At 36.7% G+C, this 26484-nt stretch overlaps 1 protein-coding gene across 2 annotated transcripts in view; it reads left to right on the top strand.

Annotated features, from left to right (window-relative positions):
* The window catches only part of NCAM2 (neural cell adhesion molecule 2), a 456616-nt gene that overhangs the window by 353265 nt on the left and 76867 nt on the right, over positions 1 to 26484 (top strand). For both annotated transcript variants that reach the window (XM_055125317.1, XM_004606976.2), the window contains exon 12: positions 2039 to 2212. In XM_055125317.1, the coding sequence (XP_054981292.1) occupies positions 2039 to 2212 (174 nt within the window). The remainder of the gene's footprint in view (positions 1 to 2038; positions 2213 to 26484) is intronic.

A 26484-nucleotide genomic window follows, 5' to 3' on the forward strand; every position in this document is an offset into this window, starting at 1 on the left:
GCCACATTCACAGCCCTTTAATTATACATATGCACAAGCTGGCTGTGGTGTTTGCGTGGAGTCACAGGGCTAGTTGTAGTCAGTAAAGCTCTAGTCCACTGCCACTCGGGGATCAGTCCGTTGAAAGATTGTGAGAAAGAGCTTGTTGACAAATCTATAGGTGAGAAATGTCTTTTTCTTATCTTTTCACGTGGTCACAAGACAATGTGTCTTGCCTGCACGAGATTATACTATTTTGCATTATACTGCATGCAAAATAAAGAGACAGAGAAAAAGGAAACATATCTTAGGAAGAGAAGGTTGCAGGCAGGGAAGATGCAAGAAAGATCAATACTCTTATGAACTGGCTCCCAAAGACATTTTGGACATACCCCATCTTATCTGCAAACCTAAGCAGAATACTAGTAGATAGGAGAGGGAAAAGATAAGTGCCTGACCTGTAGACTTAATGGAAGGACAATATACTGTTCTGTCCTTCCAGCATGGCCCAGAAACTTTGCTCCTCACCCCTTTTTCCTCTCCCCCTTTTCTTCTTCCTCTCCGCCCTCATTCTTCTCCTCTTCTTCCTTCTTCCCTTCTCTTCCTCCTCCTCCTCATCTTTCTACTCCTTGTCTTTCCCCTCCTCCCTTCTCCTCCCTCCTCCTCCTCCTCCTCCTCCTCCTTCTCCTCCTCCTCTCCTCCTCCTCCTCCTCCTTCTCCTCCTCCTCCTTCTCTCCTCCTCCTTCCCTCCTCCTCCTCCTCCTCCTCCTCCTCCTCCTCCTCCTCCTCCTCCTCCTCCTTCTCCTCCTCCTTCTCCTTCTCCTTCTCCTTCTCCTTCTCCTTCTCCTTCTCCTTCTCCTTCTCCTTCTCCTTCTTCTTCTTCTTCTTCTTCTTCTTCTTCTTCTTCTTCTTCTTCTTCTTCTTCTTCTTCTTCTTCTTCTTCTTCTTCTTCTTCTTCTTCTTCTTCTTCTTCTTCTTCTTCTCCCTCTTCTCATTCTCCTACTCCCCCTCTTCCTTCTGGTGCTTTTCCTCCTGATCCTCCTCCACCTCCTCCTCCTTCTGCTTCCTCTTTCTTTTTATGCCTGGTTTCAATATTCACAAACTTCTTTACCTTGAGCCACACCTTCACTTGTGCTGTTCACATACACTTGCTGTAGATTCTGTTGGAACACACTTTGGCACCAGGACCACAGAGATCACAGAGCTCTCAGACACAAATAGCGATGATACCAATATTGCCTGCCATGCATGTTTCACACAGATACTGAAGTCATGGCCAGATAGTAACAAAGCAGGTGATCTTAGCCTGCCAACAACTTTCTGAACTCTTAAATATTTAGAAGTTTCTATATGCTAGAAAATGCAGTAACTGCATTCAGGATATCTATTAAGCTTGAAATCCTGTGAATAAGAGTTTAATGTAAACATATACAAAGCATACTTTACAATTTAAAAAAATAGACTAAAGTAAAATATCTCTGCTAAGGATTTACTTTAATTCAATAATTTAGTTCAAGATTAAATAGTTTAGGTTTGTCCCTTAATATCATTTTCCCTAACCTTAGTACCTATCTCCCAAGCTAATATAATTTTAATCAACTCAGGAAGTGAAATCTCAAACAGCAAAATAATTATGCTAATGAAGAAATTAGATGTTATTTCTAATTAGGCCTACCGTCTCCTCCTCTCTCTGTACCTCACTGTCTCTCTCTTTCTCCCCTCTAAAGCTCCTCAAAGACACCCATAAGCATCCACAAGTTTGTTTATCTTGCATGCAAAAACCAAAAGTTTATGTTGTGTAGACAAGAAGTAAAACTAGTCTCTGAATAATTGAATTTTGTACTGAATACTTTATTCTTGAATCCTAAGGCCATATAGTTTTACTTGTAGATGTTTTCTTGCAAGTTGAATAGAGAATTCAGTAATATGTGCAAACATTGTAATTCAAATATATTATGTGTCCTAAGAGTCATTTTTCCCTAATTCTCAGAGAACCTTATGTCTCATATTGCCTTGTAGAGAAGCTGAGTTTATGTAACCTTCTTTTATTTCTTCATAGACGTACCATCAAGTCCCTATGGAGTGAAAGTTATAGAGTTATCACAGACCACGGCCAAGGTCTCTTTCAACAAGCCTGATTCCCACGGGGGAGTCCCTATTCATCACTACCAAGTGGATGTCAAAGAAGTGGCATCAGAGACCTGGAAAATAGTACGCTCCCATGGAGTTCAAAGTGAGTGAGTGATTTCAAAGTACACTAATTAAGTCAAATGGAATTTTAATATACTTGGGTGACTAGTTTTCTATTTTCCCTCATTATTTTATTTTAATGAAGTGTGTTGGGCATACATTTAATCAAGAGTGAAATAATGTTCATCTTTAGCAAAGATGGGAGAGTTGAACAAATCAACTAAACTTCAAATATTAATAAAAATAGTTTTTAAAGACTCGATGGCTTTGTAGAGCATAATAATACAAAATAAGCAAACAAAAGAAAACAAAAACATATCTTCAAATACTGTGGATTTTTTGGTCTTTATCAGAATGATAGTTGGGTTGGTAAAATGAGCCATTTTACCAAATAACAGAATCTAGATGGACAGGGATTATTATGTATTATTTACAAATAATTATTTATTAATATTCTATCTACATGAAAGTTATATGATGCTTGAAATCATGACTTCAAAAATATATTTAAATATAATTATACTTTTGTAAGTTCTGAAATTGAAATGCCATTGCTATATGTTATATGTGGTAGTTGAATATTCTAAAATGTTTTCTTTTTGTAAGTACATTTGTCTATTTATAGGTATGAGAGTTGCACTATAAAATGTAGGTGCAATACTTATATTTAAGATGCCAGCTAGGAAAAAAGTCATTTCTACAGATACTCATTTCAAAGTTGTTTTTTGAAAACCCAAACTGTTACAAATAATATTATTTTAGTTAATGATATTAGGTTCACATATACAATATTGTTATCCTTTAAGTTACTCTTTGTTTACCTCAATAAGAATAAGTCAAGGGGCTGGAGCTATAGCACAGCGGGTAAGGCGTTTGCCTTGCACACGGCCGATCTGGATTTGATTCCCAGCATCCCATATTGTTCCCCAAGCACCGCCAGGAGTGATTCCTGAGTGTATGAGCCAGGAATAATTCCTGTGCATCTCTGGGTGTGACCCAAAAAGCCAAAAAAAAATAAGTCAAGTATGAAATAATAAATTATCAGAGTTGTATTCTATTCCTGGTACAAACATCTTCAAATAGTGGTTCAAAGCTATAGTAAGCCCATAATAAGCCCATAGTAAGCCGGACTAGGAGCCCATAAAAAAAAAGTGGGGTCCCCCTGCTGCGATGGCCCAGCGGATGGGGTACCTGCCAGTGAGCGGAGAGCTCTGGGCACCGCCGCAAGAGCCCCCCATTACCTCCCTCGCCCTCCCCCCTAAAACAGAAAACAAGGTCGGAATGTTTGGTTTGGGTTGCTAGTTCTGGATTATTCTTACCAGCCAAACCCTGTAAGCGATTAAGGCACGGGTTCCAAGACCAAGGGAACAAGGGAAGGGAGTTTTCAGCCACCACCAGATTCTTTTTTTTTTTAACTAGTTTTTAGTCAAAGATTTGGGCCAAAGAATTAGTCCAACGAGAAGGGTGCTTGCTTGGAACCACTGGGGTTCCCATCTCCTGAATCCCAGAGTCCTAGAGCACCGCCACGGTTGATTGATTGCTGAGCACAGAGCCTGGAGCAAAAGCCCTAAAAAAAAAGTATTGGCGGGTGTGGCCCTAAACAAAAACACGATGAAAAAAGATTGTTCAGACCCAAAAAAGAGAGAGCGAGCAAATGGAAATGCCCTGCCACAGAGGCGGGGTGGGGTGAAGGGGACAGGGTGGGGGTGGTGGGAGGGGTGCTGGGACCATTGGTGGTGGAGAATGGGCACTGGTGGAGGGATGGACACTCGGTCATTGTATGGCCGATTTGGTGAGAAAATTATGGTTTCATAGTTTTCTTCTCCTGCTGCCTCTCATTTGGACCTAACATATATGGTACAAGGATTATGTAAAAAAAATATAGGTCCTCTTATTAGAAAAAAAAATAAGAAGAAGAACTGCTTGCTATGGAGAACAGAGACAATAATGAAGAGAGGGAAACTCTGCTTTCTTTCTTTTGTGTTAGTAAGTTGATCTCATAATGGTTCTCCAGACTTTTGGACCTAATCTAATTACCCATTAAGTCTTTTACTTCCAAATAGTAAAGCATTTGACTTTTAGACTTGAATATATGAACACAGGGAGAGCACGACTCAGTTAATTTCAATTTCCTAAATATTCTATTTCAGTCACTGTGTTCAGAACCTAAAACAAAGTAGGTCAATAATTGTTAACCACAAACTGAAGAATTTTGAGTTATCAGAACTGGAAATAAATTAAGTCAATGAATCTTGACCACATACTGACGTATTTGGGGATATCAATATCCCCTGTTTTACAGAGAACAATTTAATAAAAACTCAGAGTATGAAGTTTAGTAATTTATTCTTCAAGTCAGATGAATAAGAAAGAAACTAAGGCTCAGGCCTGGGCCAGAGCTCGGGCTCCGGCTGAGATTCGACCCAGGTGCCCATGCCTCTGCACAGCCTCGTGAATGCCGAATGAGCAGGAACCAGAGGCAGCTATAAGACTAGGGGTTCTGGCGAGTGCTTGCAACCATGCATGCGGACTGTGAACTAAGCTTTTGCCCCACGCTGGCTAACGGAGAAAATATCCTTCTCCCATGGTCTCTCCTCCCTCCCGGGGGAGAAGGCGTGGTGTCCGACATTTTTTGGGTCCTTTGAGCAGGTATGAACTTTGTGGCTTGGAAAAAAAAAATAATGTGTGCTTTGAACTTGAAACTGGGACACCTGGGCAGGCTCGGGCCGGGGCCAGAGCTCGAGCTTCGACCCGGGTGGCCATGCCTCTGCAGAGCCGTGGGAATGCCGAACGAGCAGGAACCAGAGGCAGCTATAAGACTTGGGGTTCCAGAGAGTGCTTGCAACCATGTATGCGGACTGTGAACTAAGCTTTTGCTCCATGCTGCTCCAGGAAGGGAAATGATTCAATTTCCAACTTTAATCTCCCTGGATTTAATTACTAAAATACAGAAATTGCAAACCGCGTGGCCGCTACTGCGGCCGCGCGACTTTTTATCTCTTCATTCTCATCAGTAGAAAACTCAATATCAAATATTTCCTTGTCAATAGGGATGTATTCTTGGGGGATAAATTCCAACAAAAATAGTGAGTCTGTATTGAAACTCCAGCAACAATAATGAGTTTTGTATTGAAATATGGAATGTAATCAAGGTAAAGAGAAGACTGAAATTTATCAGTTACCCAGGCGGGAGTGGGGGGTGGGGGTGGGAGGCATACTGGGGTTTTTGGTGGCGGAATATGGGCACTGGTGAAGGGACGGGTGTTTGAACATTGTATAACTGAGACATAAGCCTGAGAACTTTAACTTTTCACATGGTGATTCTATAAAATAAAGAAAGAAAGAAAGAAAGAAAGAAAGAAAGAAAGAAAGAAAGAAAGAAAGAAAGAAAGAAAGAAAGAAAGAAAGAAAGAAAGAAAGAAAGAAAGAAAGAAATGAAAATTCAAACTTAAGCCAAAATTTACAAGTCTGTGCTCTCACTGGTATGTACCTTAACTCTAATAAAGTAAATGGAAGGCAAATCTCTGGCTTGTTGTGTAAGACATGGATATACTCATGTCCATGTATGTGGGTTTCTAACTCTTGCGTGCCTTTGAGACAAGGAGGAGGGGATTGAAAATCTAGGGAAAATTTGCCTGACCAAGTTAAATATAAAATAGATAGTAATACAATTATGCTCTATAATATATTATTTAATTTCCCTGTGATTAAGTAGTTTCTTATTAGTGATAATGCCCAGAGAAAGGGAGTGGAAATGTGAGAGGTGGAAAGGAGATGGCCGGGAAAGAGGGGGCAGGAAAGCAAAGGTAGATGTTTATATGGCTGCTAATTTCCATTGTTTTTAAGCTAAGCAAAGATAGAAATCAGTATATTTTGACACAATATCTTATTTTTTTCTTTTTGGGTAACACCCAATGATGCACAGGATTCACTCCTAGATTTGCACTCAGGAATTACCCCTGGTGGTGCTCAGAGGACCATATGGGATGCTGGGAATTGAACCTGGGTCGGCCTCGTGCAAGGCAAACACCCTACCCACTGTGCTATTGCTCCAGCCCCTTGACACAATATCTTTCATTTTTTCAGTTAAATACTTGTTCATAATTGGGTCTCAGTCATGCAGTCTTCCAACATCAGTCCCTTCACCAGTGTATATTTCACACCACCAGAGTCTTGCACCCAGAGTCTGCCTCTATGGCAGGAACTTTTATTCTCTCTCTCTGTGTCCCTCTCTCTCTTTCCCTCTCTCCCTCCCTCCCTCTCTCTCTCTCTCTCTCTCAAATAAAATGGTGCTTCAAATAAAATTTTGGTTTTATTTTAAACTGGATGTACATGCTCTGGAGAGGAAGTCGGTGATTTACACTGAATTCTCAAAAGATTCCTTGTGATTTATTTTTGTTTATAAAATAAAATAAAAATTATTATTCATCTATTTATTTTTATTTAAACATTTTTTTTATTTTAGCATCTTTATTTAAAAAGATATTCATCATGGAGTTTTAGGCAAGTCACTTTGCAGGACCAATCTCATCACCATCGTTTTTCCTTCCATCTATATCCCCTTTTCTCTCCCACCCAACCGACAGCCTCCAATATTTGAAACAATATATTGTTTTAAAAGACTTATCTTAAAATGATTTCATTCAACTTATTTTTCCATTATAATGTACACAATTCCGATTTAACAGTTTCTTTCCTTAGATAATCTTCATATTTTCTTCTCTTTGGGGTTCCATTGTACTGGTTTGAAGGTTGCTGGCAGTTGTCATTTATTTATAAATATTGTGACTTTTCCCTTTGACTGCTTTTGCTGTATTTAGCTTAACATGACATTTTGAGGTTTACTGACTTCTGAATGTTTATTTTTATATTTTATTATACCTAAACTTTATTATCATTCTTGAATGTGAAATTGTCCATTTGGGGGGAATAATCATATCATTGCAGTCATAAATATTGCCCTTCTTCTCATTTTACCATTCCTTTACTGTGAAAGTTTGATTTATCTGCTTAACATTATTTGATAATTCTAATATAATATAATTGCATATATTTCACTTGTTTCATTATTTTACCAAGATTAATTTACAAATTTAACTTTCTGAGAGATCACTAAAATTTCTTATTCACACGTGTTTAATAAACACTTAGCTCTATGTTCAGTAAGATTTTAGTTCAATGTCATTTCTTGATTTTCCAGGAATTCTATTTTATTAATTTTATATTAGTAATATATATTTCAAACTAGTTTGCTATCTTTGAGTTTTAAAATTCCAACTTTTGAAGTTGCTCATGTGTAAATTCTTAGAATTCCCTTCGTTTGCTATATTTATTGGTTCATATGTTTGCCAGATTTTCAATCATGTATTTGTTTAACAATATATTATATGATTTTAGATGGTGATTTCATATTTTGGTTCTCCTGTATACATCAAAGGTCTTTGTTTGGGTACATTCCACCACAAAATATATTCTTTTACTTCTGGCTCGCACCAGGAAACCCTTAAATAATTTTTAAATAACATTACTATTTTCAAATAAAGGTTAATCCAACTTCTTTCCAAACTTTAGTTTAATCTAAGACCCATTCAGTTTCAGTTTAATTTATCAGGAACCTGTATGTATTCATGCACTTGCATGAGCCAAATGTTTGCATATGTGTGTTTTTTGTAGCATACATGTGTCTATTTGTCTCCAAGAACATTGACATTTCTGGTTTCCTGTATAAATTTCAGTTTTAAATCTCTGTCTTCCATAGCCTTTCCCACTGCTGGCATTCAAATTCAATCTTCTATGCCATAGATTGCTTGAGCGCTCTCATTTTCGGATACCAGTGATGTTTTCTACAGGAAAACCATCAAGAGTGAATCAAAAATGTTTATGTGGATGGTTTTCAGGATTCAGATCTCATCCCTTTAATTTTTGATGATTTAGAGTTTTGTCTTAAATAATACATATTAAAATATTTTCAGAGGTTGTATAGTTAATCTCTAGGTATTTCTGGCTACATGTTTTTCTGGATTCCTTGATAATCCTGTTGCTAAATGTCTTAAGACATCATTTTAAAAATACTCTCACACATATTGATAATGATTCATTGTTTTCCTTTTGATTCATTGTTTTTCTTTTGCCTTTACAACTTTGCTAATCATGTTTTTTTAAAACATTAGAATTTGTCACATAATTATAGCATTCCCTTTGACATATTTGTTGTAAGATACAGCCACCTCTCATTTACAAGAAAACAAGAACTTGGACACACATTTTTGCCTATTACCATTTTGGTTCTTGGAGTGTTTTTTTCTCCCAAATTTATAATTCTTGTTGATCTTAGTGACTTCTGCTTGTTAAGACATGCTATAATTATTATAAAACATTGACATATTATTTCCAATCTCTAGTATCACCACCTAGAAATAAATATTAGCCCTTGTTTACTTGCAATGTAATTTTTATTTGCTTTTGAACCACACCTAGCTGTGCTGTGCTCAGGACTTACTCCTGGCTCTGCACTCCCCTGAGTAAGGCTGGGGGGACCAAATGTGGTGCCTGTGATTGAACCCAGAAATGCCATGAGCGTTATCCATCAAACTAATGCTCTAGCTCGAACAACATAATTTAGCAAAAAAGATATTTTCTATTGGTAGATTAGGATTATAAATAACTTTCTACTGTTCAAAATATGAAATCTTGAGAATAAATCAGATATTAAAAACTCATACTACTAAAATATAAAATGTGACTCATCCGGCATTTAATTTCTAGTGAAAAATGTTTACTACAGGTGTAGCAGACTGACGGACAGGGTAACATGACATATTCATTGCCATATCATTTAATACTTCTAAGGGTGTTCTGCACACCTCATTGGGCATTAATGAAGGGAGAATAATAATCGTGAAAAACAGCTGCTCATTTTTCAGTATTTAAAATAATTAGAAAGTAATGTCTTAAAATATCAAGTTCTTTTTTTTTTATTTACAAAATGTAAAATAGTTTCCTCAAATAGCATAATCTGCATCTTCTCTTCTGGAAATTGTTTAGCCAGTTAGAGTTATACGTGGAAGTCCTTTCAGCTTTTTGATCATTATTATATCATCTTTATTTTTCACTAAGGCAGAGTAAAATTGAGTTTTTCTTTCTTTTTATTATTTTTAGTTGTTTTTATTCTTTTGGTGACACTTGACAGTGCTCAGGGCTTATTCCTGCCAGTACTCGGGACTTATTCCCGCCAGTGTGCTCAGGAATCACTCCTGACATTGCTTGGGAAGTCATGTGGGGTGCCAGGCAGGAGCTGAACCCAGTCGGCCTGTGCAAATCTAGTGCCTCACCCACTTTGTCCCTGGCCTCAGGTACAGTAGAATTTCTATCTGTTGTCAGGACAAGAAATATTTTTTATTTTATTTTATTTTATTTTATTTTATTTATTTATTTACATTTTTTTGGGTTTTGCATTTTTTTTGTTTTTTGTTTTTTTGAGTCACACCCAGCGATGCACAGAGGTTACTTCTGGCTCTTGCACTCAGAAATTACTCCTGGCGGTGCTTGGGGGACCATATGGGATGCTGGGAATCGAACTCGGGTTGACCGCCTGCACGGCAAACACCCAACCTGCTATGCTATCGCTCCAGCCCCCACATTTTTTTGATTTTTGTATCAAACCTGGCGATGCACAGGGGTTATTCCCGGGTCATGCAATCAGAAATTACTCCTGGCAGTGCTCAGGGGACAACATGGGATGCTAGGAATCAAACCTGGGTCTGCCGTGTGCAAGGCAAACTTCCTACCTGCTGTGCTATCACTCAGCCCCAGGAAGATAATCTTAAGTGAAACTTTCAGTGGAAATAACTTTCACTTTTGCAAACTTTCATTATTTCTAATAATGAATGAAGACTGACTTAAATATGACAAAAACCTACCCTGTTGAGTATATTGTTCTGCTCATTGAACAGTTCACTAAACTTCCTGTATCACATTGGCCATTGTAGGTTCCATATGGAAGTAGCATCATGTATCTCTTTAAATAGGAATTGAAATGAGTTTGTGATTTTTGAGAAATACCTTCAATTTCATGTTCATTTCAACTTTGTTTTCAGCAAACATATGTAGATAATATATATTCTAATAGGCATAAAGGTAAATTAAGTATAGTTTTGTGGATTTCTGTATATGTGCATAAGAATATTATTTAACCTTGCACATGCATATACAAAGATTTATTTTGTACTTGTATGAAATATATGTAGGTATACATACAGATTTATTTTACATGGTAATTATTTACCTATAATCTAAAGCACCTCTTTACCACAATTTAATAGGTACTTAGGTTTTATTTATTGAAGTGTTTTACTTTTATTTTTACAAAAGTGCCATTTACTACTTGCAGTGCTGCTAGTGTACCACTAGGTGGCAGAGTGTCTCCCTCCACTATCCCACTGTCCCAAATTCCTTTTACATTCAGCCCCTTAAGATCTTTAGATCAGTTATTGGAGATCAACTTATCTCAAGATTTACGGAAAACTAACAGGTCTCGTCATGTCCAAAAGTAGTATTCTACCATGTCTATATGGCACGCCATTTTCACTCAGTCATGTGTTATTGGACATTTGTATTATTTCCAAATCTTAGGTATTATAAACAATGCTGTGGTGAATACATATGTGTGTATGTCTGTTTTTCTATTTTGAGTAACCATGAATTACAAAGTCACTCAATTAATGATTTTGCTTTTATAATTTAGTTTTTCAGTAAGAATTATCTCCTATGTCTTTCAATCACAATACCCTCCCCACGCATTTTATTATTATGTAACTGTCTTGGATATGGTCTAGAAAGAGTTCTTTTACAATTTTATGTCAGAAAATCAAATATTAATGTCTTTTAGAACTAAGATAATTTTATTATAATTTCTTTTCTGATCCCATCTTTGTTTTTCATAATTGAGTTTCAGAATCAAATATTGGTTTACTTCAACTAACACCATATTATAGGTTTTATCTATCATTTCTATTATTTCTATGTTTTTGATCCTGATTTTTTTGTGCCAATATTACATGTTTTGTATTTTACATTTATAAATCTTTCATTCTCTTATCTGTATGAAACACATTCTCTTTTCTCTCCAATAATTGCAAGAGTCATGAGTTTTCAATGTTGAATTTACCCGTTTATACATTTCTTTTTTAATTATCATATTTTGCAAGCTTTTCATATTTTGTTATTGGTTATATTATCTACCACTAGCATTGGAAGCACATCTCAAATGTTTGGTGAATGTTATCTGGATGAGCTTTTAATGTAAAATAAGACCAAGACGAAACTCTCTCAGCAACAGCAGAGAGACATGAGTTTTATGGTCAGATGTGTTCTAATGGACTCCAGCAAAGGTCTGGGCAAATGCCACTCTTCGTAGATATATTTCTTGGAGTTTACTAAATTATTTTCAATACACCTGACCATCAAAACTCTATAGAAAGGAAACATTCATATGCTGTCAGAAGGTCCCAACTCTTTTATTTCAGCATAGAACTCTGCCTTTTCATATGATTTTTCCAATATAGACTCACCGTCAATCCTCTGTTGAGAGAGCGATTCATTTTCCCTTAAAGCTGAGAAGGGAAAGTCAGGAGAATTCGGGTTCATTTTTTAAAAATATGTGAAGGTCATTTCGATTTTACCTCATGTCTGTTTTGCTTTGGACTTTAAAGTCCTGAGACTCGGGTTGGAGCTATATCACAGCGGGTAGGGCATTTGCCTTGCACGCAACCAACCTGGGTTTGATTCCCAGCATCCCATATGATCCCCTGAGCACCACCAGGAGTAATTTTGAGTGCAGAGCCAGGAGTAACCTCTTGCATTGCCACGTGTGACTCAAAAATTAAAAGTAAATAAATAAATAAATAAAGTCCTGAGACTTTCCTAAATGCCATAGGGTTTAAAAAATCATTTTCAATGTGTACTAGTTTTGTCTTTGAGTTTTATAAATTTTAACAAACAGATACTGTAAAACTAAACTAAGATTGTAATGCACTGCTAGATAAATACAGAAAATTATGCTCTCAGCAAAATGAGCATTTTTTTTTATGGAATAATGTTTCATATACATGAACAGCTTTATTTCCTTTGCTGTGTGGTTTTGTGGGAAAAGTTTCACATTTAGCTTAAAAACTGATTTCATCTGCACGTTCACTGGAAATCTAAATAAATTTCTAGACTTCATACATGGGAGATTTTTTTCTAAGTTAATAGCTAATAACAAGTGTCTATGTAGACACAAATATTGCATGTGCTTATACTACAATAAACTATTGCCTAGATGACAATGTCAGTAAGGCGCTTTGAAAATTTTCAGTATGCTATAATTTTGAATATACTTGAATTATATAAATAAAACTTACTGGATTCTACAGTATAGTTTGCCAGAGCTAACACTTTATTAAGAACATGTTCTGTAAGCTTTATCTCAATTTTATATTATTAAAAATCCCAGTAATGGCAACAGATTTTAGTTTATTCAACAGTTTATGAAATTTTAACTGAAAATGCAAACTCTAAGGATATATGTGCTCCATTACCTTACTTTATATTCTGCTTATAAGAATAGCACTGTATATATTATAATTTTGGTTTGAAAATGTATAGCCTAGGGGATAAATTATTCTGAATTATCAATATCAACAAATTATATGATTCTTAGTTGAGATTCTATTCATTTTTTAGCTACATTTCCTTCTTGATTATTATAAAATCTTTTTTTACACTAATTAAAAAAAGAGGGGCCAGAGAATTATTACGGCAGGCAAGGTGCTTTCCTTACACACATTGTCAACTGGGTTTAGTTGCCATCACCATTGGTTAAAGAAAATACGATACATCTACACAACAGAATACTATGCAGCTGTTAGAAAAGATGAAGTCATGGAATCTGCTTATAAGTGGATGGACATGGAGAGTATCATGCTAAGTGAAATGAGTTCGAAAGAGAGAGAGAGACGTAGAATGACTGCACTCATTTGTGGAATATAAAATAACAATTTGATACTAACACCCTGGGACACTAGAGACAAGGGCCAGGAAGATTACTCCAGGGTTGGAAGCCTGCCTCAGGAGCTGGGGGAGAGGGCAGCTGGGATAGGGAAGTCAACGATAGTTGGAGGGATTGCTCGGGATGGGAGATGTGTGCTGTAAGTAGAGAAAGGACCAAACTTGATGGCCCTTTATTGTCATTATCTGTATTGCACACTGTGATGCCCCAAAATAGAGAGAGTAAGAAGGAAAGTGTTTGCCATAGAGGCAGGGGATGGAATGAAGTGGGGGTGTCGGGAGAAATACCGGGTCATTGGTGGTGGAAATGTACACTGATGGAGGGATGGGTGTTCGATCACTTTATGACTGAAATTCAATCATGAAAGCTTTGTCGCTATATATCACAGTGATTCAAAGACAATCCATTAATCAATTAAATTTAACAAAATCACTGTCACCAACTTTGGTCCCCACAATAATCTTTTGTCACAGAACGGAAAGTAAACTGAGCACAGTGGGGTATGGTCCCTCAAATCAAACAAACAAATAAATAAATCTTCCACCGTTAATGTATGGGGCTGGAGTGATGGTTCAGGAGTTCGGGATCTGACCTTGCTCATAGCCAAGCTTGGCAGTAATCCCTGGTTTGTTCCTTGGCACCGCGTATGCTTCCCATCTCAGCCAGATTGATTCTTGAACACAGACTGAGGACTTTACCCAGAGCATCACCAAGTGTGGCTCAAAAACAAAAATGCAAAAACAAAGGTACTAGTGAATATTATTTTAATTTATTTTATTCTATAATTAGTGGGTCACCATAAGGGTACAGATACAGATTCACACATTTTCGAGCTTGTTTTTCCCTCATACAATGTTCGAGAACACATCCCTCCACCAGTGCCCATTCTCCACCACCAATAAACCCAGTATCCCACAAATGCTGGGGAAAAAGGAAGTTCAGATAGAGAAGGGAACACCAAGTAAAATGTGGTTGGAGATCCCACGGGAAGGGAGATGCGTGCTGAAAGTAGTCTAGAGACTGAACACGGTACTAGTGAATATTTAAAGGACAGAGTTTAAAAAAACTGGGCTAACCATCACAATTCAACTGAAATGAATGTTCATGGAAATATTTCTTCTAAGATAATTGCCATACAGTAACAGCACTTAAATTGTGACTTTCTTAAATTTGGGATAAAATTTATGTTGCCAGATGTTAAACTAGCAAAATAAATGCTCGATGTAGTTTATTGTCACTTTAAAAATGTTTAAATAGTTTTAGACATGCAAACATGAGATATATTTGGACAGGAAAAAAAATCTCTTTATAAGATAATGATATCACGCTTTGAGATTTTTTTCTCTGTGCCCTCTCTCCTGTACCTATGACATTTGTTTAACAATAAAAAGTTTTATTTTCTATATTTCCTTATTTTTTTCCCTTTCTGGAAATACACAGTGTAATTTATGTTATTTTGTTGCACTGTAGATTACCAGATATATTATAAGAATAATTTTTGATTGAACAAAATTAATCTATGATAATTTCTCTATTTTTCAAGTGTTGTAGTATAGCAGCCCTCAATAAGCTTCTTTCCTAAAGCGATGACATGAGTCTATTAGGATATTGATTTGGTTTTCAAGTAAACAATAAGACACATTCCTTTTTTGTTATAGGTTTTAAAAATGCTTGTTTAATTTTAGAATCTGTTTGCTTAACTTGAGTTTCCAGGAGATAAAGGATATTGCAATTTATTGAGTTACACTCAGTGTTTTATTTTCAGGTATTTTAATCCATTTATTTATACTTCCTGGTTATTTATACTTTCCTGGTTATGAAACTGGATTTCTTTCTATAATATTCTTATTCACTACTTTTGAACCAATTAAATTAATGATTGGCAAATGTTATCTCTAAACTATTTCATACTTTTAAATCTTAGTATGCTACAATTCCTTTAAAAGATATCTTTCAAGAACTATTTCTCATGATTACAGTATTTCCAATATGAATGGAGAAAATCACTATAATTTTTGAATGGCTATATTTCACAGAGTAAAAGAAATTGACCATAAAAATTTTGTGTTAAATACAAGCATATTAAACTCTTATGAATTTCAAAGAAAGGGGGAGAAAGAAGTCAGAAAAAACCATATTTTCAAGGAAAACTTATTTTAATTTACATATAAATGAAATTTAATTTACATGAAAGTGGAAAGAAGTTTTATATGGTAAAATTTAAATCAATATATCTTCAACCACTTTTGTTGCATTCATAAAAATATCCATTGCTAAAACAAAACTACATATAATTGCTGTCTTAATGAATTTAAACTATTTACATCAAAGTGACAGAGAATAGAGTTAAAGGTTGTGAGGAGGGAATAGCGCCAAATAACTCTTTTAAATAAAATCACTTATTTGCTGAATGCTTCACTACATACTATGATAAAGACACAAAATATGTATATAACTCTGTTCTCATCCTGGTCTCTGCTGTAGTGATAAAATTCTATGAAGATAAATGAAACATCTAACAGAAAAAACTTAGTAATCTTTTCTGTATGTATTTAAGATTTTGTCTCACAGTGATGAAATAGCATCAAGAAATTAACTTATATAGTAAAGACATTTGGGGCATGATAGTTATGGATACTTTGTCATGTATATTCCATAAATGCTTCTTAAAAATGTAATTTATAGGAGAATGGAAATATTTGTAGTTGCCGTTAAGCTTTAAAAAGCAATATATAGTCTCACTACTTAAAAATACACTCTTTTGTATACTTTGCTATGTAATATAAATGTGATTTTGTTAGGATATAGCTTTATAAATTCTTCTTAAGTCCATGAACAATTCCTGTAAACTGAGCATGCTGGTTATTTAGATAGTGAATTCACCTCTCAGAGAACTTTCAAATATAATTCAACTGTACAACCCTACATTTTTCTAAAAATAAATCGCTCCCAATCTGTTTTATTATACTAAACATTATTTTGTGGGTTCCTTTTTCTAATGTCAATGCATGAATGACAATTTAAACATGGTATCTTTCTCACTACCATTTTTGAAAGGCATCGTGAGGGTTGGACATAAAACAGCTGGTAGGAACGTTTCATGCATACAGCCAACGAAACTTATTGTCCCAAAGCCCACTACACATGAATCTTGGACCAAGAACCAGAAGTAAGCCCTGAGCAGCAATGGGTGAGGTCCAAAAAATAATTAATTAAAAAATAAAGATACACAGTTGGACTGGAGCAATAGCACAGCGGTTAGGGCGTTTGCCTTGCATGCAGCCAATCCGGGTTCAATTCTTCCATCCCTCTCAGAGAGCCTGGCAAGCTACCATGAGTATCTGCCTGCACGGCAGAGCCTGGCAAGCTACCCGTGGTATATTCGATATGCCAAAAACAGTAACAACAAGTCTCACAATGAATACGTTCCTGGTGCCTGCTCGAGCAAATCAATGAGCAATGGGATAACAGTGACAGCAACAGAGACACAGTTACAGAGTTCTTCATAATTGGGTTTCAGTCACAAAGTGTTCCAAATCCCATCCTTTCAACAGTGCACATTTCCCACCACCAGTGTCCCTAGTTTCCCTCCCATCTCCCCACTCACCTCTATATCAGCCACTTTTCCTCTCTCTCTCACTCTCTCTCCCTTTGGGTGTTATGGTTTGCAATACAGATGCTGAAAGCTTATCATGCATATCCCTTTACATACCTCATTCAGTTTTTGTTCAGAGTGATCATTTCACTGTGATTCAACTGAAAACAGTTTTAAGATATAACCAAAAGCAACAACACAAAATCTGATTTACCGGGTAAATTAGAAACAGAATCTGGTTATTGATGGTTATTGAAATTTAAAAAAATAATAATATTGAAATTTTTAAAAAATAATGACTTGAAGGGCAGTCATCCAGAGAAAATGCTTCTATCTCAGATGCTTGAAAGATGAATCATTTAGGTGGATAAAGACAAGAGACAACGTTAAGTTTTTAGTCAAATGTTATTAATTTTTATTGAAGTACACATTACATTGTTAAGAATACTAAGTATATAGAGATGTTAGTAAGGATTTATGCACATGTATGTACTATGGATGTGTGTGTGTGTTTGTGTTATAATGTTCTTCACATGTATTATTATCATTGCCTTCTTTTCTCTTACAAAATTGACCCCAAAAATAATAGTCAGCCCATTGAAATCACCTTTTGTGGGTGTCTAGACAAAGACCATTGCATCTTCTTGGTGCAAGAAGAACGAATGAATGAATGAATGAATGAACGAATGAATGAACGAATCGCTTAATTCTAATCATTGCATTTATCAATATTTTTTTATTTTGAAAAATTCTACAGTTGTTTGCTGCATCTGAATATCTGTAAATTATCACCATGACCAGAATAAGCAGATTTGGGGTCTTTTTCTTTCTATATGTATTTCTTTCAAGTTTCTAGGAAGTGCGATTATATAAGCTTTACTTAGATTAACATTAAAATTTATCTAGAAAATATTTGTTGTGCATAAACGTCATAGTCCTTGGTGGGAGAGGGTCACAGGGCTGCCCTCAATGACCCAAGGATCCACTAGGAGCCTTCAGGTCGATCACCTCACCTGTCTGGCTGATACTGATGACAAATGAAGGAGGGAATGGGGACCCCCAGGTTGACTGGTAATCGGTGGCCGTTTACTGACGTCTCACAGCATTAGTTATAGAGAAATCATGATATTTGGGGTAGCAATTACCCATAGGTGTGGTCAACCTTATCATAAAAAGTAAACAGATACAAAGCTCTTCTCAGAAGTTTTTCTAGGAGTTACTCAAGAATAAAACCTAAGTGCTCATAAATCTAGATTGCTGCTAGAATGTGCAAGGAAAAAATTCCTTCTAAGGGTTCTTTCCCCATTTCTTAGCCAGTATCTATTTAAACAGTTATCTTAAATTTACTTAATAATATTTCTAGTCATTTTGTATCGACACAGTAAGATATATTAAGTTGAAGGGGTAGCTCTTACTGGGAAATCTTGCTTTATATCCCAGACTACAGTCCTCAGACCAGATTAGTCCTTCCTAACTCTAACAGGGTCCTTGTCCATGTTTTTGGGTCATGACAGAGTTTTTTTCCATGACTGCACTTAACTTGTTATACTTCTTATGGTGCTTAGCCTATCTATCGTCGATGCCAGGGTAGCTTCCGTCTTGCCCTGAGTTCAATCTTGTCCCTCAGAGGCACCCCCATTTGGGGGTGTTAGGAACTCAGGCCAATTAATGCTTAAGAGAAGTACATATGACAGATGCTCAGGAGTAAATATTATTTGGAGTAAGTTAACTCCCATGTTATAGAAGCATAGCATTGTCTTCCTGTGTCTATATATAAAATGACATTGCACTAAAATAAAGAGTAATATAAAGTAAGAGAAAAAGCATTATTTCATTTACATGTACTGGGGTGATAGAACAGTGGGTAGGGCATTTGCCTTGCATGTGTCTATCCAGGTTCAATTCCTTCATCCCTTTAGGAGAGTCCCGCAAGCTACCGAGAGTATCCCACCTGCATGAAGAGCTTGGCAAGCTCCCCGTGGTGTATTCGATATGCCAAAAACAATAACAAGTCTCACAATGAAGACATTACTGGTGCCCACTCAAGCAAATCAATGAACAACGGGATGACAGTGCTATAGTGCAATGCAGTACAAAATCCATAGTCCTCAGAACAATTTGACTTTATAAGTCACAGGGTCTGATTTGGGGAAAAAAGTGATTAACAGATAGGGGAAGCAGAGCACAAAGACAAAGAGAGGGTAAAGATAAACACAGAGGATCGGAGTGCCTGATTGGGTGTATCTCGGGAGCAATGTGGTAGGAGTAACCAGTAGAACTAAGCTCCCTGTGTGGGGAGAAAGAACAAACCTTTGTTAAATCTAAAACGTTTAGAACTATAATCCAACACATAAATATTTCTCAAATTCTGTTGGGGCATTTAAATTTTTTAATATCAAGTATAGAAATGATGTGAATCTTGAGTAAGTCGAGATAGCAGTTTTTCTTTCTCTAATAATCAGATGAATTGCTCACAATCAGTCCACCACCATATGAATCGGGATCCTGTTACTGGCTCACTAGGCTAAGGAGTGAATTTGCTCCTTAAATGATAATGATGTGAATAAGCATGGTGTGCAGACATGTTAACTGTCATTTAGGGTACGTCTCACAATACAAGAAAAAAAGAGAAGAAAATGAAATAAATCTTATTATGCTTTTTAGGTTGATACAATTGAAGATGTTTTTCCAGAGCTTCGCCCCTCAATTATATATTGCTCTCAGATAGGAATATTCAATAAAATCTCTGGATTTGAGGGTCAAGGTGTCTAATCTTTCCAGGATTTATACCTATACTTCTCTTTGTTGATAAATGTTGATAAATGATGCTCTTATTCCTGCAAATATCTGCGCTGTATTATCTATCATCTGACATTCAGATTACTGTGATTGGAAGTAGGCTTCATCTTCATCAGATGTGTATTTCAATAGTAATTAAATTATTTATTACCCTGTGTTGTGGGTTATTTATCACTTTGATCTCTCACCTCTGAACTACATATATAATTATGTTTTCCTATCTAGATATATACGTGTGTAAGTATATACATTGCGTCTCTTTATATTTTAATACAAATACTGATTTCTAACTTGATCATCTTGTTTTATGTGGGTTTTTTGTTTGTTTCATGGAGCCTCTTTTAAACAGTGATCTTGAGTGTTTGCCTCAGCTGTGCAACTTGAGAACCACCACTAGGAGGTCTCCTGGTCTTTTCAGGAAGTACTTAGTGATGCTTTGGAAGCAGGTTTTGCTGGAAATTGTAACTGGGTAGGGCCTATGCTAGGCATGTACCCTACCAACTGTCCCATCTTGGTCCCTAACTTGATCATTTTAACTGACATAGAGTGTTCTAGCTCATTTAGTGGTATAAAATGTGTACGTATTATAATGACATCAATTATAGAATATTAGCTACAAAGAGCTACAAGATACAGTGAGCAAAGAAGTTCCGTCATCGTGGATAGATGACCTCTATGCGAGAGCGTGTATCATCCATCTGTATCTATCTTGGGGAGTTATAGGAAATAGAAAGAAAAGTCATCCGAGCAGTGTATGGAGTCTGGATAGCAGTGGTCCGTGAGGCAGTTTTTCAGAGAGTGGTCTAAAGTGACAGTGACTGCCTCACTAAGGTCAGCATGTGAGTGCCTTCGGGAAGCCTGAGGGAGAGTTTGCTCAGGTCAGAGGTCAATAAGAAGGTGCAAAGCAGTGAGAGGCCCAGAGCGATAGGAGAGCAGGAAAGGCACTTGCCTTGCTCATGGCCAACCTGGATTTGATCCACAGCATCCCATATGGTCTCTGAGCACCACCAGGAGTGATTCCTGGGGGCAAAACCAGAAATAATCCTGACCATTGCCAGGTGCGGTCAAAATTTAAAAAAAAAAAAAAAAAAAAGAGTGAACCTTGTAATGATGTCAAAGGCCAAATTTAGTGACATATTGATGAGCTTGCATAGGACATTGTATTTAACTTTATGTTTTTGTTTTGGGGGACCACACCCGATGTGGGCTTATTTCTGGCTCCGCACTCAGGGATCACTCCTGCCTGGGTTCAGGAGACTATATGCAGGCAGCGCAAGGGATCAAACAAACACATATTTGCCACATGAAAGGCAAATATATTTCCCACTGAATTATCTCTCTGGTCCTATCGTTTATTAGATAGGAATCTATTGAGGCGCATAAATGTTTTTACTGAAGGCCTGTAGATGAAGTTATTTTCAAGGGCCAATGTTATTTAAAGAAAATTGATGGTGGTCAATGGTGATGAGGGAGAAATTTTCCCACAATCTGTTTCATGTATGAAAGAATATTCTGGGATTTTTAAAAGTAAAAGTTATTTTGTAAAGAGAGAAAGCAGTTGGTGAATTATATGCAAATATAAATTTTCTTTCTAGACTAATGAAATGTTTTCACATTTATTTGGTTCCCCATTTGACAAGTTCTTAAAATATCAACTTCCTTTTAATTTTTTTTCCTAGCTCTTCATCTTCTTGAATTAGTTTTTATATAAAACCGACATGGATATCGGGCAAATCTGTGTTAGATAGTTTTGGATTCACAAAGTAGAGTCCTTTGAATTTCAAATGTTTTATTTTAATTTTTGAATATTATGTAGAAGGCAAGTTATAGATTCCTGTGATTATGTTTTTCTACCAGCAACTATGTAAATGTGTTGATCTGATTATGAGGCCAGAAACTTACATCACTTTGTTGATCTGATTATAAAGAAAGTCCCTTTCTAATTACTAAAAATTTGTACACACAGAAATCAGCAGTACCTTGTGCTCATAAATAGATTGACATGAAGTTCTTTTTTTGTATTGTTAGGGGCTGCAGGATGTCAAACTCTGAAAAATGAAAGGGGTAAATATCACAAAAAGTAATCTCCCCAATTTGTTTTAATGTTAAACTCTTGGTGTGTTTTCGCTTTTGTTTGGAGGACACATCTGGCTGTGCCTTAGGCTTACTCCAGGCTGTGAGCTCAGGGATCACTCCTAGCATCACAGGCCTTTACCTCTGTTTGGTCACTCTGGCCTGTGTGTGCTCTGAAATAATAAGATTTTTGTTGTGTCTGTTTTATGATCCATCAGTTGTGTCTTCCATCTTTTAAAAATAATTTCTTATAGTGGTCTTGACATACCATTTTATTCTTCACTGTTATTATCCCTACCCCTATGTAGGTTATAGCTGATAGCTATGATAAACTGTCATACAGCTTATATAAGACTGTGCTGGAAGAATATCTATTTTATACTGAAATTAAAACTATAGCTCCTTGGTGGAAAATGTAGTCATCTCAATCAAGCTAAGCCTTGTGATCCTTGGTTAGGCAAAGCATAGGCAATGATAATAACTCTGCACATTTTGTTCTGTCACACCTTCATGATGCATTTTTAAACTGTATACTTTCATGTATCTGTTTAATTTTAATAAACATGGAATATCAGTGAGTAAAGTAAAAAAATGAATGAACATACTCAAGGTGATATAAAAAATGAAGATAATCAATGAACCTGAATCAATACATGTGTTCACCTTTTTAATTCTCTCATTGGTACAGGTTTATAATTCTTAAAGATATATGTGTTGCAAATAAGTAACAAGTAGTGAAATTTCTTAGTAGAATATAAAATAATTTCTTGTGGGCAGATTGGCATTCTTATAGATAAATACACATTGATTTGTTATGGGGCGCGGCATACCCAAAGTGGCTCAGTCAGTACTCCTTTGTGCTGAGGTATAAAGTCGTGGCATTGCCCAGAGATCCCTGTGTTGCCAGGAACAAACCCAGACCTTCTACAGGCAAACCAGGCTCCAATCCCCTGAGTTACCTCTCTGTGTCCTATAATGCCAGTTCTATAAAGGAACATGTTACATCTGCCTTTGCCATTAAGCAGGTGTTTAGTGTCATTATTTGCATTATATTTACCTATGGATTTTTTGTTTGGGTTCCACACCCAGGAGTCATTATGCCTACGGATCATTCCTGCCAGTGTCAGGGAATACATGTTGCCAGGGATCAAATCCTGGTTGGTTTAACCCTATTTTCTATATCAAGATCACATTAACAGGTGCCTGTGAGCGTCTGTGGTTCAGCGCTTAGCATGAATCTGTGGTGCTTAAGCCTCCAACAGCGTCACAGGTTATCAGGGCCACACTAGGTAGTCTAGGTAGTCCTTGGGGTGCTACCAAGTGCTGTATATCAAACCAAGGGCCCTGCGCATTCTATGCTAATGCTCTCCCTTATGAACAATCTCTCTGCTTTTTTTTATGTATCCCTTTGCTAATTGTTTTATATATGTCTATATTTTTGTATTTAATTTTCTACATTAGTGTCTGTTTGGTTGGCAGTCACTTTTTAAACTGAAATATTAAACTTCCTTCTCATTTCCTTTGTTTGTATCCTATCTCTGTCACTGTCATCCCATTGTTCATCAGTTTGTTCAAGCGGGCACCAGTAATGTCTCCATTGTGATTCTTATTGTTACTGTTTTTGGCATATTGAATACACTACAGGTAGCTTGCCAGGCTCTGCCATGTGGGCGGGATACTCTCAGTAGCTTGCCAGCCTCTCTGAGAGGGACGGAGGAATCAAACCGGGGTTGGCCACATGTAAGGCAAATGCCTTACCCACTGTGCTATCACTGCAGCCCCAAAGAATTAATTTTTAGAAAAGAAATCATTCCCTTTCTAATAGAACCAACATTTCATTTGGGTCCAGTTCAAAGACTGCATTTCCCAGACTTCCTTGCAGCCAAGACGGGTCATGTGAACATGCTTATAGATATTTAATTAGTCGTTAGTATGGAAACTTCAGTTTGCACATTAATATCATAGCAGCTCATTTGGATTAATGCTTGCTTGATTTCTGTAACATGCACACAGTTTTGCTCACTTTTCATTTCTATCCTAATTGTTTCTGCTATTGTGATTATAGTGTTGTATTACATACACATGGTGTGTTCACAAAATATGTAGTACATCATTTTTAAAAGGCATTAATATCTTAAATTATGTGGAAAACAAAATTGGAGGTTACTAATGAAAGTCCCAATAGTGGTAGCTTTTACGTTAACACTTTTAAATCTATTTGTCTGAAAATCCTGTATAGAACAACCCATAAGTGCACTTATACACCACTGTTAAAATTTGGCATGCATTTTCCTTTATTGAGTCCTTTATTTCTTCACACACTGTAAACTATTTCCAAATATCTTTTTATTTCACAATAGGGACTCCTTTGGGTATTTCTTGCAACAAAATAAAAAAACCTCGTAGTAAAATATTTTTCAACTTTTACTTATTTAAATTTCTTAATAGCTCCTTAGTTCTAATGTACAGTTTTGTGAAGTATAGAAATTTTCTCTACTTGGGTGACAGTGACAGTGCCAGTGCCTTTAATGAAACATCTTACTGCTTTCTGTGACCTTAACTTCTTATGAAAAAAATTTGAAAATATCATTGAAAATTTCTTCTGTATATCTAGATTTTAAAGCCTTAGGATGGACCCAGAAGGATAATCTGGGTCAAAGACAGTTAAATTTCATATGGCCAATAGTGACCCAACCTGTTTCAACCCTCAGCACTGCCTATGGTCGCCCTGAGCACCACCAGGTCCTAAGCATGATTGGGTTTGATCCCAAAATTTAAAAATGAATACATAAATAATTAAAAGAAATTACATGGAGCTAACTGAGCTTCTTCAGTTTGTATGACATATTCATGAAACAAAAAAAAAGTGTATACAACCATTTAGCCATAGGATTACCTCCTCTTAATTAAAATATTCATTTATTTTTAGCTGTCCATACCAAAGTAATGCATTGTTAGGGTCATAGCAATAGTTCATCTATTAGGCAGTTATCTTGTTAGGTAGTTATCTTGTATGTGTCCAATACATGTTGAATCTCTGGCACCTCACATGATTGCCACACCCAGCCAGGAGTGGTCCCTGAGCACTGCCAGGCTAGCCACCTCCAAAAAATTAAAAACAAAATTAAGTGTTGTCTTTCAAAAGAGCAATATAAAAACGGAATGTGTTGTATGTCTGCCATACCCAGTAGTGCTCAGGAGCTAGCCCCGACTTGGTTTAGAGTTTGCTGCTGGCGGTGCTGGAATAGGACCATGTGGTGTCAGGAATCCAACTGGGGTGACCTACAGGAACCTTCACCATGGATAATTTTTGGCCCCCGTAGCAAGCATTTTCATACAATGCTTATATTATGTTCAGATGTGTTTCCATTACTGGAAAATCATGGCCTCTTAGAATACATTATAAATCTGTTGTTAGTTTTCTAAAGCAATTTTAGGGGCCAAGTAACTGCCTGAGTTGCATCTGCTGCATTGGTTCTAATTTTGCGCTCTAAAGAAATATTTCAGTGCTGTGTTTGAATTTTTTATAGTAGATGCTATAAATAATAGCACAAGACCAGTTATTTCTAGTTACTTGTAAATGTGGCTTAATATTATGAATAAGATACATAAAATAAACAGTAGTATAGCACAGGGACTGGAGCTATAGCATAGCAGGTAAGGCATTTGCCTTGCATGTCACCGACCCAGGTTTGATTCCTCCATCACTCTTGGAGAGCCCAAGAGTATCCCGCTCACTGAGCAGAGCCTGGCAAGTTACCCATGGAGTATCTGATATGCCAAAAACAGTAACAACAAGTCTCACAATGGCGACGTTATATATAAAACATATTATATATGTTAAATACGTACATATATAACACATATATAGTGCATATATGTGTTTTATATATATAAGTATATATATATATATAAAACATACTTGACACATTGGCTGGAGCAATAGCACAGCAGGTAGGGTATTTGCCTTGCACACAGCCGACTCGGTTTCTATTCCTCTGCCCCTCCTGGAGAGCCCGGCAAGCTACCGAGAGTATCTCACCCCCACGGCAGAGCCTGGCAAGCTACCCCTGGCGTATTCAATATGCCAAAAAGAGTAACAAATCTTACAATGGAGACATTATTGGTGCCCACTTGAACAAATCGATAGCAATGGGATGACAGTGACTTGACTTGACGTATGTTTTATGCATGCTTAACGACATTGACACAAAGGAATGGGGTAGTGGCTAGGTTCCTTAGGAGAATTAGTAGTATTGAGGTGTAGTATAGGCATAGATATATACCCATGTGGTATATGTATTGATACATCAACTACAGCCTAGAAGCATGAAACTAAGCTGCAATAGCCAAACTTAATGAGGCTATCCAGGAGACGGAATGGGGATGAAAGGTACCCTGGGGATAGTGGTGGGGGACAGTGGTACAGAGAAATGGGCTTGGGGTCGGAACGTTGTACTCCGACAACACAACTTTGATGTTGAATAAAATCTAAGTAAACAGCAGAATAGATAGATCAGATAGTCCCAAAAGACAGAATGCCGACTATCAAATAATCTGGTCTGCTGTTGCTCTTATCCCTCATCACTGCATTTAGACTAGAATTAAAACTCGCTGCCTAGAACTGTAAGATAAATCACTGAATTTGTCTTAGTGTTCTGAAACATGAAGGGAGAGAAGTAGCTGCTTAGACCCAGGCCCATAGGCTCTGACTTGTGGCTGGTTAAAAAATTAGCAGAGAGAGCAAGAAGGTTTTAGGCGCAGCATGGTAAATTTATTGGATGAGTCCACTGGACTGACT

Source organism: Sorex araneus, chromosome 2, assembly GCF_027595985.1.
Source record: "Sorex araneus isolate mSorAra2 chromosome 2, mSorAra2.pri, whole genome shotgun sequence".
NCBI classification, from domain to species: domain Eukaryota; kingdom Metazoa; phylum Chordata; class Mammalia; order Eulipotyphla; family Soricidae; genus Sorex; species Sorex araneus.